The sequence below is a fragment of the Sorex araneus genome, chromosome 2 (genome assembly GCF_027595985.1).
Source record: "Sorex araneus isolate mSorAra2 chromosome 2, mSorAra2.pri, whole genome shotgun sequence".
Classification (NCBI taxonomy): Eukaryota; Metazoa; Chordata; class Mammalia; order Eulipotyphla; family Soricidae; genus Sorex; species Sorex araneus.
In genome coordinates this window covers 334,957,285-334,969,496 of record NC_073303.1, presented here as the reverse complement: position 1 = coordinate 334,969,496, position 12,212 = coordinate 334,957,285, and the positions used below count along the sequence as shown (strand labels likewise).

The following is a 12,212-nucleotide window of genomic DNA, read 5'->3' as shown; positions in this document are numbered from 1 at the left end:
ACCAGTGCTTGCACATAAAGACAGAACATTGCCGGGAATTTGTCTGGCCTATCTGATGCTCTTGTTAAAAGTCTAAATACGATTACATTCTTCGTTTTAAACCATCACCCCAGAGACAAAAGCTGCTTAGATTTAAAAAAATTTTTTTTGAGGAAATCTTTCACAGCTGCATCCATCTTTTTACTAAAAGTAAGTCTTCGTAAAATCATTTACTTGCAAAACAGGTAACATGTCCAAGTCCTTTGGGTCAGTCATCTTGGGTCTGACAAAGAGCAAGGCAAAAATAAATACAATGCAATGTCATGCCCAAGGCCATGGCCCGAACTAAGAGGATTCTTTGTAAATTCCCACCTGCTGTCTCAAGAGCCTCTGACTTCTAATGCCATTTACTCTACAATTAATTCCATGTGGAAACACTCCATGCCCTGATTCTTTAATTAAAGCATACTCAGAATATTTCTTGCATATATATCATGAACTATTATGCAAAGAAAACAAATTTTAAAATAAATCCTTGTCAGTCAGAGCTTTTGTAAGTGATGAATTTCATCCCCATGAATTTAAAAATTCTTTGTCAAATTATTTTTCACATAATGATCAAACATTAATTATCCTCAGCTCTGAAGGCTTTATGTGGAAGGCAGGTGTGCACCCACCGGCATTACCAAGAACAAGTCTTTTTGCATATGCCATACGGTGTCAGCGGTGACAGCTCTGCATTCCGAGTCCCACACAGGACTGATACCAAGACAATTAGGAGCCTGAGTTGCTTCTAAGGGTCTAAGTCCAACAGCCAGTCGAACATATACCTTTTTGAGAAAACATAACCTTTGATTTGGTTTCTGTTTGTGTTTTTTTCTGTTATTTTGCTTTGTGGTCATATCTGATGGTACTCAGGACTACACCTGGCTCTGCACTCAGTCATTACTCCGGATGGATTCCAGGGACCATACTGTGGTACTGTGGGTCGAACTCGGGTCAGTGTACTATCACTCCTGCCCCCAAAGTGCAACATTTGAAAGATTGCACATAGAAAAGTTTCACTGGATTGCATAACCAGTCCCCTGCTTGTTTTCAAGACCAGCCTCAAAAGGTATACACTAAGACACAGCCTGCTTACCAACTGGCGTACAGAACTGAGAGCACCATTGGAGGGGGGGCGGGTCGGGGGCAGGTTGAGGGGGCGGGGACACTGGTGGAGAGTGTTGGAATCCTGTATCAAAGAAACCCTCACATGAACAGTATTGAAAATCAGGATGCTAAATGAAAATAAATATAATTATCCAAACATTGCAGAAATATGAAGGATCAAAAATAAAGAACTACCTAAACAGATGAATGAAGTTCCCTCAGCAGACCTCCAGAGGTTGCTCACTTACTGAGGAACCCATGCCATCCTGCCCTGCTCCCACCACTGGCTGGCGCAGAACTGAATTACCTGTACTTGCAGCTGTAGATGTTCACCTGACCCGCCACGACAGAGCCAGAGCTCTCCACATCCACATCAGCCACAGTTGGTTGGTCTGCTTCCGTGGCATATTCCACCACGACCACATAGCGGTCAACTTGTGGGACCCAGAGCTGCAGGTGGAGCTCCACCTGTCAGAGAATCAGCACAGACAGACAGTCACCTGAGGACCACAGCCCTGGCTGCATGTACACAGGCAGCAGTGGCCATAGCAGGCGCTGCTCAGAGCTGTAGCTGCCATCAGAGTGGGAAGTGACCTTTCGGGTAGGGATGCCGGGTAACGAACAGGATGCTCTACTTAACCGGGAATCATAATGGACTAGTACCTTCCATTCAAGTGAAAATGGGTGTCCTGTACTTTCATTTAACTGGCAACCCTAATACTTATGGGGTTTCATTCTACAAAGCAAACGAGTATACTTGACTTGTTTCTCAAGGGAAAAGATACTGTAAAGTCTGAAGTGAAAAGGAGTTGCCAATGAGAGATCAGAAAAAAGAAAATGTGCCCTGAAGCTCTCTAATTGCTCTAATTTTTTTTTTAAGAAAGGTTCAATTTTGTGACTGCAAATAAGGAGAGTCCCCACACAAATCCACTGTGGGGACAGGGACTAACAAGATGTGCTTTCCTACTTCTAAACCATTTTCTCTGTCTGAAATGTGTCTCTTTGCACTACCTTTTTTAAAGGAAAAATATACCATGGATGTTATGCACCTTCAGCACAGCTAAGTCTCTATGCCAGTGTGCCTATGGCCAGAAACGTCAAAAAGTTAACAGTTTGGTCCTTGACAGAGGAGAAAATCCAGTACTTGGTCTATATTGTAAAGAAAATTAGAGGCCACACCCAGTACTTAGGAATCCTCTGCCTCCAGCCTCGCCATCCTGAACCAGTACTTACACTTCCATGGAGCCTCTTGTGTAAAAACAAGTAAAACAACAGTATTCACCTACTCAGAGTAATAGGAAAACTCAATGAATCTAAAAACACATGAAGCATTTTAAGAACTGAATGAAACACATTAGTATTTCATGTGTCTACATAAGTACCTTTAACTATACTTCATTTTTTCTATTGATTGACCCCCACTGTACAACACAAAAGTAGAATTATTTACTCAGTGAATATCTAGTTGGTGGGGTTGGTGGGGACATTTCTGGTGGTGCTCAGAATACTATGGTGGTGGTCAGAGGACCATGTCAGGAATTAAACCCTAAGTTCCCACATACAAAGTGCTTAATCCATTTCTGTTTGCCATCTTCCTGACCCATTAATGCCCCATTGATGGAAACCTACGTGGCCTCTAATTTTCTTTACAATATAGAATTCTATGCTAGTATGTCTGTGAGATTCCTGCAGAATTGCCAGCTCCAATTGTATATGCATATTTAATGCCTTTACCCATTTTAGAACTGCGTTTCTTGGCAGTTTTATCCACTTCTGCCCACAAGGTGAAATCCAGCCAAGCTTTAGCACATTTCATTAAGATGACCCAGTCCTTTGCCTTCAGGATATCCACATTTGCCATTTCTTCTGAACATCCCTGGACCATAATCTGCTATTTTCCACAGTAATATTTCTCTCAGTTAAATAATAGACTTTCCTCAGGGAAAATAAATGTGGGATATCCACACAATTTTTCCACTGCGTTACAGAGTGAAATACAGTGCTATCATTGTCCATCTGGGGAGGTTATTACTAGCATTTCTCCCCTGGGCATCTCCCAACAAAGACTTATCCATCTTCTACCCACAAAGCACACACAGGCATGTGAGAGATTGAGTTTTTTCCCCCAGAAGTTATTTTGCCTTCCAGTTCTGCCACACCACTCTATTACTGTTATTATTTTTACTCTGAGTCCTCTGGATAGATTTTTGGAAGAGTTGTTGGAAGGATTTTGAGAAATTCAGATAAGAGACATAAAAGAGGGTCAACAGAAACTTTTACTGTTTGCTGTTACCAGTTATTTATCTTTAAAGGATGGATTGAATGGAAGCACTGTCAATCTGGAGAAATGTTCTACTGTTTCATGGCACAGAATTGCCCTCACTGAGTTACAAGTGTCTGAGAATAAACACCAAAGCTGGTGTGTCAAATCTGTTACTTACACAAAGATAAGAGGGATAAAAATATTTGTGATATCAACGCAAGGATGCAAAATGATTTGGCAAACATATACTTATCAAAACCCTCTTTCAGGACAGCCCATCTGCAAGAGGGTGAGCACTGAATGGGAACAAGCTGAACTTGGGCTCTGCTCTCAGAAAGACTTTAGTCAAACAACTAGGCAGATGCAATGTGAAATTACACATGGGAAAAAGGCTCTGAAATGTGAAATTACGATGGGGACACCTCAAGCAGTACCTGAGTGTGTCAGGAAGGTAAGGAGAAAAGAAAATTCTTCCTTAAAAAAAGCAACAACTTGACTGGAAGACAAGGAACAATTATCAGGCCCTGAGGAGAGGAAAGAACAGGGAGGCAGAGGTAACAGCATGCGTTAAGAGGTCGCCCTTCCACAGACAGCACCATAAGGTTGTACATAACGCAAGTCCAAAAGGCTGAAGGCAGGTCACATGGGTGAGGAAAAGAAAGAGGCAGGATATAAAATTAAAAGCTAAGGTGGTCAGCCTTAATGGCCAATGAAAATGACATGCCTTTGCCATGTTCGGGCTGTATATGTGTGAAGGAGATAAGAAAGTGGGTGATGCTGAGATGTTGCTGAACAGTAGGAGTCTAGATAGGAAGATACAATGGACACGATATAATTAGGATGAGCTAATTAGGAGCCCATGCAGAGACTTCGATGGAAGCTGATGGTATTTGGACAGGGAAGACGGATAAGGAGAAGGGGAATTGTTTGAGAAAATCTTGGGAAATCCACTTGGGAAGGGGCTCCTTCAAGTCATGAAAGGCTAGAAAACAAAATTATGGCAGTTTACCACCTCGGTTTCTTTATAAGAAACTAGAATTTGGGCACCAAAGGCCAAAGATGTAGCCTCATGGCCATGAACTGACTTTAAGCCACCCACAGGCTACTGCAATGGAAGAATAGAATTTCTAGATTTATGTACATTTAACGAACATAAATTTATATAGACACATGGGACTAGAGGTTGCTATATTAGACAGTCCTAGTCCGTAAACATCCTGATAAAACAGTACTAAGACTGTCATATAACACTGGGCAGGCCAAGACTCAATTTTATGTATCATGCAAATAGGGCCCTGCCTTTGGAGTGCTGGGGCTCTGGGCTATATTAGGCAAGAACATCTTCTGATGAATCATAGGCATGAGTTCCCTGAGGCCGACCCTTCTTATTCTCAGCTCTATTTTTCTGTTAGTTAGGAAATGTGCAGATAAGATATGTGTGTGTGTGTGCACGTGCATGTGTGTGTGTCTGTGTATGTGTATATTTGTGTGTGTGTGTGTGTGTGTGTATGAATAGGTGTATGTGTATATACAGAATGAGTGGGGTATGATTCAGTGGACTGTTAATATTCGCATTAGCATAATATTCAGTGGTTTTGATTTTATGTTTTGTTGTTTTTCTGAGCCATGCCCAGCAGTACTCCTGGCTCTGTGCTCTGGGATCACTCCTGGAGGTACTCAGGAGACAACATGTGTTGCCAGGGATCACACACAATTGCTGTACTATTTCCAGCCCCAACATTACAGAAAGTTAGAAGAATGAAATATCATGGAGCAAATTTCATTTCAGGGTTGAGGTGTTGCATTGTATATTCTTACTGGTTTCATAGACGAACAGTGCTCTAACTCAAATCATCAATTAGCATAATCTTCAGAGGTTTTCAAACTCAATAAAACTCCAAGGAGAAAAGGCCAAGACCTGTTCTCTGAGCTAGGAGGGAGCAGCGGTGCGCTAAGCAGTTCCAAATTGTTAGCTCAAGGAATTCAGTTACAAACTCCTAGCCTAAGGGGTGACTAAGTCAGAGAGCATTTTGTCCTTTTAGGGTAACTGTGGAGTTTCTGGAGCCCTCTTGCCCTGAGTCAGGTAGAACAGGAAGATCCTTGCTAAGCTCCCTTCTAAGGGGATAGAAAAGAATGGCTTCTGTGGTGGCCCATGTTCCAGAAAGTGCTGGAGGACTAACCTTACCGAGGGGCTGTATGGAGTACCCCCAGTCCCAAATTCAGAGAGCACAGGCACTTTGAATGAACGCCTCTGAGAACATCTTCCAGACTCTGGCTGAGGGACTGCAGCAGACACAGACAGGGACCAGAAAAGCACTGTCAGGAAGTAAAAGGTGACCCCACCTCTCTCCCATGGAGGTCGGCCATGACAGGGTGTGCAGGGCTGGGCTGCCTCATTGCCAGGGGCTTCGGCTCTCCATCGAGCAGGAAGTGGCTGGCCTCACACGCAGCAGCACAGGAAAATCGGGCCACAGGCAAATGCTGGTAGAGCAAGCAACTTCAACAACAAAACACAGCAGTTAGCGCAGAGCACAAAAGCACCAGCGCCCAAGCTCATTCCCCAGGACTTAACCGTTCCCTCCACTCTCCCTTCCTTCACTAAACTCCCCCGGACTGCTTACTAGCAGAATCAGGAGATTTTCATCGGCATGAGGGAAGGAGGAAGCAAAGGTGGGGAGGCCGAGTTCTATTTTCACTCTTGCTAGCCTGGACACAGGACTGGAGAGAACTGCTTGGTCAGGCAGCAGCTTGCCTCTGCGCTAAGGGGTCAGATTCATTAGTCACCAGCTGCCAAGAGCAAAGGCCTTAAAGACAGCAGTCCCGTCCCAAGTAATCACGCCCTGCTTCTCCTAACTCCCAGGCCCCCACGGTGCACCCGCTGCCATACTCACTTCTCCCCGGGGTCTCCGATGTCAGCACAGGGCTCTGTGACGGGCAGCTGCAAGGACAGTGCATCATAGTAGTCCCGAGGCAGCAGCACCAAGTAGTCCTAGCAAATAAGGACCGAAGAGACCATTACACATCTGCCTCGTGGCCCTGCTTGAGCACTAAGTTACGTCTATTTAGGGAACATGAACCAGGTGAAGTGTGCAAGTTAACCTCTCCACATTAACTGCTTTTTCTGATTCCTGACTTGACAGAACTCACAAAGCAACTCATCATGAGCTATTGATCGCTGGCGACCAACACCCCAGGTGAAGGAGGGGCCATCTCAAATCTCAATAGCTGAGTGACTGACATCTTCAAAAATGATCAGAACAAACTTGCAAACAAAATAATGAATTTCTAGTCAATAAAATGTCACCTGCACCATAACAAGACCCTGAATTGTAGGGTCTCATGCCTCCTGGCCTCTTCTTCCCTTCCCAGGAATCTCTCACCTGGGCTGGTATAAAAGAGATGATGTTTTGTGACTCTGGTGAATCACAGGCTGAAGTTGGCCTACTGCCTGTCCTAGGAGAGGAGAGGAAGAACATGTTCCATGGATTGTGCCAAAATGAAGCCCACAACATAAATGCAACTAAACAGCTCTTCAGGAAAGAGCAGAGCTCTGGGCTTCTGAGACACAGTGATTGACAGCTGCAGGCGAGCCTGGCAACCTGCCTCTCCAGAGAGGGAAGAAGGGAGGGATGTTTGCCACCACTGCGAAGAGACTCATGCATGAACCATAAGGCTTGTTCTCTCTTCAGAGCCCTCCATCTGTCGAGAGGAGAAATGGATGGAAGAGAGAAAGGAGGACATGCCAGCCCCCGGGGGCTCAGAGACCCAATGCTGTGGGCTTATTCCCAAGTGAATTTTCCTTCCTTCCCTCCTTCCTTCCTTCCTTCCTTCCTTCCTTCCTTCCTTCCTTCCTTCCTTCCTTCCTTCCTTCCTTCCTTCCTCCCTCCCTCCCTCCCTCCCTCCCTCCCTCCCTCCCTCCCTCCCTCCCTCCCTTCCTTCCTTCCTTCCTTCCTTCCTTCCTTCCTTCCTTCCTTCCTTCCTTCCTTCCTTCCTTCCTTCCTTCCTTCCTCCACCCCTACCTTTCTTCCTTTTTATTTTTTATTTATTTTTTTAATTTTATTGAATCACCATGAGATAGTTACAAGCTTTCATGTTTGGGTTACAATCACACAATGATCAAACACCCATCCCTCCACCAGTGCACATTCCCCACCACCAATATCCCCGGTATACCCCCCCCTTTTCTACCCTCCCCCTGCCTCCATGGCAGACAATATTCCCCATACTCTCTCTCTATTTTTGGCCATTATGGCTTGCAACACAGACACTGAGAGGTCATCAGGTTTGGTCCATTATCTCCTTTCGGCACACATCTCCCATCCTAACTGATTCCTCCAGCCATAATTTTCTTAGTGATCCCTTCTCTATTCCATCTGCTTTCTCCCCTCCACTAATGAAGCAGGCTTCCAGCTATGGGGCAATCCTCATGGCCCTTGTATCTACTGTCTTTGGGTGTCAGCCTCATGTGATGTTATTCTATACTCCACAAATGAGTGCAATCCTTCTATGTTTGTCTATGTCAGGGATCATTTCTATAGTATATTTTTGGTTTTTGTTATGGGGTCACACCTAGCAGTGCTCAGGACCTCAGAAGACCATATGTGGTGCTGGAGATTGAACCCAGGTGGGAACCATGCAAGGCAAGTGCCCAATTGGCTGTACCATCTTTTGACCCACACATGCATTTCAATTTAAAAATGACTATTCTCCTGGTAATGTTCTATAGGTTGGAACATATCTTCTCCTTACTTTATAGTCCCATGGATCCCTGGAAGAGTAAAGGCCGATACACAGGCTGAACAAAATACTTTTAAATGAACTGTATATCATATGGAGCCATATATATGAATTACAACACAGTCACTCTGAGCAAAAGTCACTAAGCATCTTCCCTGCCTAAGAAGAAACCTTCATAAGGAATTTCTTCATTCTATCATTCTAACTCTGGATTGTTATTAGTATTAATGGTATTTTCCTCTTCCTTGTTTCTAACATTTGTGAAATATTCTTATACCTTTATAAGGCAGCAAAGATGCAAGGAAAAATGGAATGAGAGCATGAACTTTTATGTTCTATCTGTGTGTGATCTCCTATTGGCAGAGGACCTAGAAGAATTCCCTATTGTTAGGAAGGAGCCACTGAAGCAGGCTGAGAGTTAAGGTTCTTACCTAACATTTGCAAGTATCAACAATCAAATGGGATAAACTAGAAGAGAAAGGTTTATCTTTCAAAGTGCGCAACACCAAGTGCCACGAAAGGTCTCCTTTCAAAAGGACCTTGCTGTGCTCTGAAAGAGACAATAAAGAGAGGTAGTGCAGAGAGCACGTTTCATCTCTCCAATTCCCCATGGCTTCTCTGCCGGTTGTTAGTGTTCGAGGACACAGTCTCCCCTCCAAGAGTTTTCTGTCTAAGGCAGTCCCTCTGCTCACGTGCAACCCCCTAGGTGGAAGAAGCAGAGAAGAGCTGAATCCTCCAATCTCTCCTTTCTCTTTCCTCCACCAATCATGATACTGATACTAACATCTCCATTTCCCCTAACTCCTAGCTCAGAGGTCATATAACTGAACATGGGGATCTCAAGCAAGCAATCAAAATATTTGGTCACATAAAAATGTTGTAAACATGAAGCAAAAGAATTAAAAATCAAAATGCAAGCTAAATATGAGAAATTTCTGGCAGTGCTCGCCCGTGTTGTATTTCTCAGACTGAAGGGGTCTCAAGTGGGAAAATCTTCAGAAACCCTGCTGTGTTTATACTGACTCCCTCTAAACAATTCCCAGAGAGATGGATCTTTTAACCTGCCCATCTGATTCTTGATAAAAAAATCCCACAAACGGGCAACAAGGCAAGGTAATATGCTCATTAAGCTCTTACATTTCTTTTAATAACTTAAAATGTGCCATTATGAGTTTGGAGTCTTCTATTTGAAAGCACACAAGAGATATTTTAAGTTGATTCCTATGTCACTGAGGGGCAAATGTCAACTTATGCCTTGGTGTCAAAATGAGAACTACTTACGATTTTTATCTTTTGGGGGAGGGTGTTGGATCACACTGGCAGTGCTCAGGGGATGCTCCAAGCTCTGTGCTCTGGAATCACTCCTTGTGAACTTGTGGTGCTTAGGTGACCATATGCAGTGCCAGGGACCAAACCAAAGTTGTCTGCATGCAAGGCAAATGCCTTAAGCCCTGGTCTATCTCTCTGGGTCTGATTTTAATATGTTATGGTCATTGTGGGCCATGGGAGATGGGACCCTCTTTAAGGGAAGGAGAAATCCTATGAAGTTTTTCTCTCAGAATTATCACTTACCAGAAGAACTCCCTCTGCCTTGATACAAGCAATCCATGTTCCTGGTGCAATTGAAAATGGATCTACAAAACCATTTCCCGGGATGGTAACAAAGGCTGGTTCCTTACTTGGCAGGAAGACGATTCCTTTGCTTTGAGCATCACCTATCAAAAATAAAAAGGACAGTTTAAAATATGTGTCCAAATGTTGGGGTTACAATTTTAGATCACTGTCACTGTCACTGTCATCCCGTTGTTCGTCGATTTGTTCGAGCGGGCACCAGTAAAGTCTCTCATTGAGAGACTTATTGTTACTGTTTTTGGCATATCCAATACGCACAGGTGGCTTGCCAGGCTCTGCCGTGCGGGCGCGATACTCTCAGTAGCTTGCCGGGCTCTCCGAGAGGGGCGGAGGAATCGAACCCGGGTTGGGCGCGTGAAAGGCGAAAGCCCATTCAGATATTTTTACATCTGAAAAAAATTGACGTGATTTACTGGTCATATTTGCTTATCCTAATTTTTAGTTGCCAGTATGCATATACATATGTATAAGAGAGTAGGAAGCGACTTATATGAGCAGTAGCTATGCTGGGATTGTGAACGATTTTTGTAAAATTTTAAATAACTAATAGATTAAGACATGTAAATTGCTTAGAAATATTCTTTGCATAATGTGCTACTTTAAAAATTAAACTGTTTTCCCTCCTTGCTAATATATAATTTGAAATAGCAATTGCTACTTAAGAATATTCATTGAAGCCTTTTTGGAAAACAATATGGGTATTCTTCAAAAACCTAGAAACTGAGCTCCTTTCTGGGAGTAACAATACTTGTGGGAATAGACCCTGGGGGAGCAAAAACACACAGCAGAAATGCCATCTCTACTTCCATATTCATTGCAGTACTATTCGCAGTAACCAGAATCTGAAAACAACCCAAGTGCCTGAGAGCAGAGGACTGGATAAAGAAACTATGGTGCATCTACACAATGGAATACTACACAGCTGTTAGGAAAAATTAAGTCGTGAAACTCACTTATTAATGGATGGACATGGAGAGTATCATGCTTAGTGAAATAAGTCAGAAGGAGAGGGACAGGCATAAAATGATTGCGGTCGTTTGTGGGACATAAAAAAAAATACATAGTATGAGACTAATACCCAAGGACAGTAGAAACATGAGCCAGGAGTATTGGTCCATGGTTGGAAGCCTGCCTCAGGTGCTAAGGGAGAAGGCAGTTTGGATGACTCTGGATAAGAACTGCGTGCTGAAAGTAGGTAAAGGAACAAACATGATTAACCTCTCAGTATGTCAAATCATAATACCCAAAAGGTGAGAGAAAGATGTGTGTGTGTGTCTGTGTGTGTGTATCACTGTATCACTGTCATCTCGCTATTCATCAATTTACTCGAGTGGGCACCAGTAACATCTCTATTCCTCTCAGCCCTGAGATTTTAGGAGCCTCTCCTTACTTGTCTTTCCCAATGATTGGAGGCTTTTTCAGGGTCGGGGGAATGAGACCTATAGTTACTGTTTTTGGCATATCGAATACACCATGGGTAGCTTGCCAGACTCTGCCCATGTGGGAAGGATACTCTTGGTAGCTTTCTGGACTCTCCGAGAGGTATGTATATAAAGTCATCCTGTTGATCAATGATTTGCTCGAGTGGGCCCAGTAATGTTTCCTTTCATCCTAGCCCTGAGATTTTAGCAGCTTCTCTTTACTCGTCCTTCCCAATGGTGCCACATTAGAGGCTCTTCAGGGTTAGGGGAATGAGACCCATCATTGTTACTGTATTTGGCATATGAATATGCCACGGAGAGCTTGCCAGGCTCTTCCGTGCAAGCAGTAAACTCTCGGTGGCTTGCCAGTTTCTCCAAGAGGGAGAACTAGGCTATCAGATGTCTAGTGCTTCCGGGAGCTTGGTTTTATAGTCTCTGGATGTTGGCTATTGATGGGATTACATGGTGCCAGGAGCAGTTTCTGGATGTGACTGCCTAGCTACTGGAAAATGGGGAATCTGGGTGGAAGAGGCCCAGTCCCGATCCGAGCAGCCTTGGAGATCTTGGCCTGGGTCACACACACCTGGGTCCTCTGCCAGTTCCTTCATGTGTGAGGCTCGTTTGAACATGTGGAGAGTAGCCTTGAGTATGGCTGTGGCTGGGTTCCAGAGGTCTTCAACTGCCGGGGCTCTGCTCGGGGTGGGGAGGGAAATTTAACCTGCCCCCTCCGAGAGGCCCTGATGAAGACAGATAGGCGCAGGGGCAAGAGACTCTGCACCACCCTCTTTCAGGAGCTTGGTTTTATAGTCCTTAGATTGCTCGAGGCCACTCTCCACACATTCAAATGAGCCTCATGCATGAAGGAACCAGCAGAGGAACCCAGGTGTGAGGGATCCGGGGCCGAGATCTCCAAGACTTCTTGGATCGGGACTGGGCCTCTTCCACTCAGATTCCCCATTTTCCAGTAGCTAGGCAGTCACACCCAGAAATTGCCCCAGGTGCCATGTAATACCATCAATGGCCAACAT

The 12,212-nt window shown here is 44.2% G+C and overlaps 1 protein-coding gene across 1 annotated transcript in view; it reads right to left on the bottom strand.

Annotated features, from left to right (window-relative positions):
• The window catches only part of LAMA3 (laminin subunit alpha 3), a 264,171-nt gene that overhangs the window by 116,955 nt on the left and 135,004 nt on the right, over positions 1–12,212 (bottom strand). The window contains exons 21-24 of the mRNA XM_055129258.1: positions 9,704–9,846; positions 6,286–6,383; positions 5,738–5,891; positions 1,439–1,599 (exon numbers count right to left, since the gene is read on the bottom strand). Of these exons, the coding sequence (XP_054985233.1) occupies positions 1,439–1,599; positions 5,738–5,891; positions 6,286–6,383; positions 9,704–9,846 (556 nt within the window). The remainder of the gene's footprint in view (positions 1–1,438; positions 1,600–5,737; positions 5,892–6,285; positions 6,384–9,703; positions 9,847–12,212) is intronic.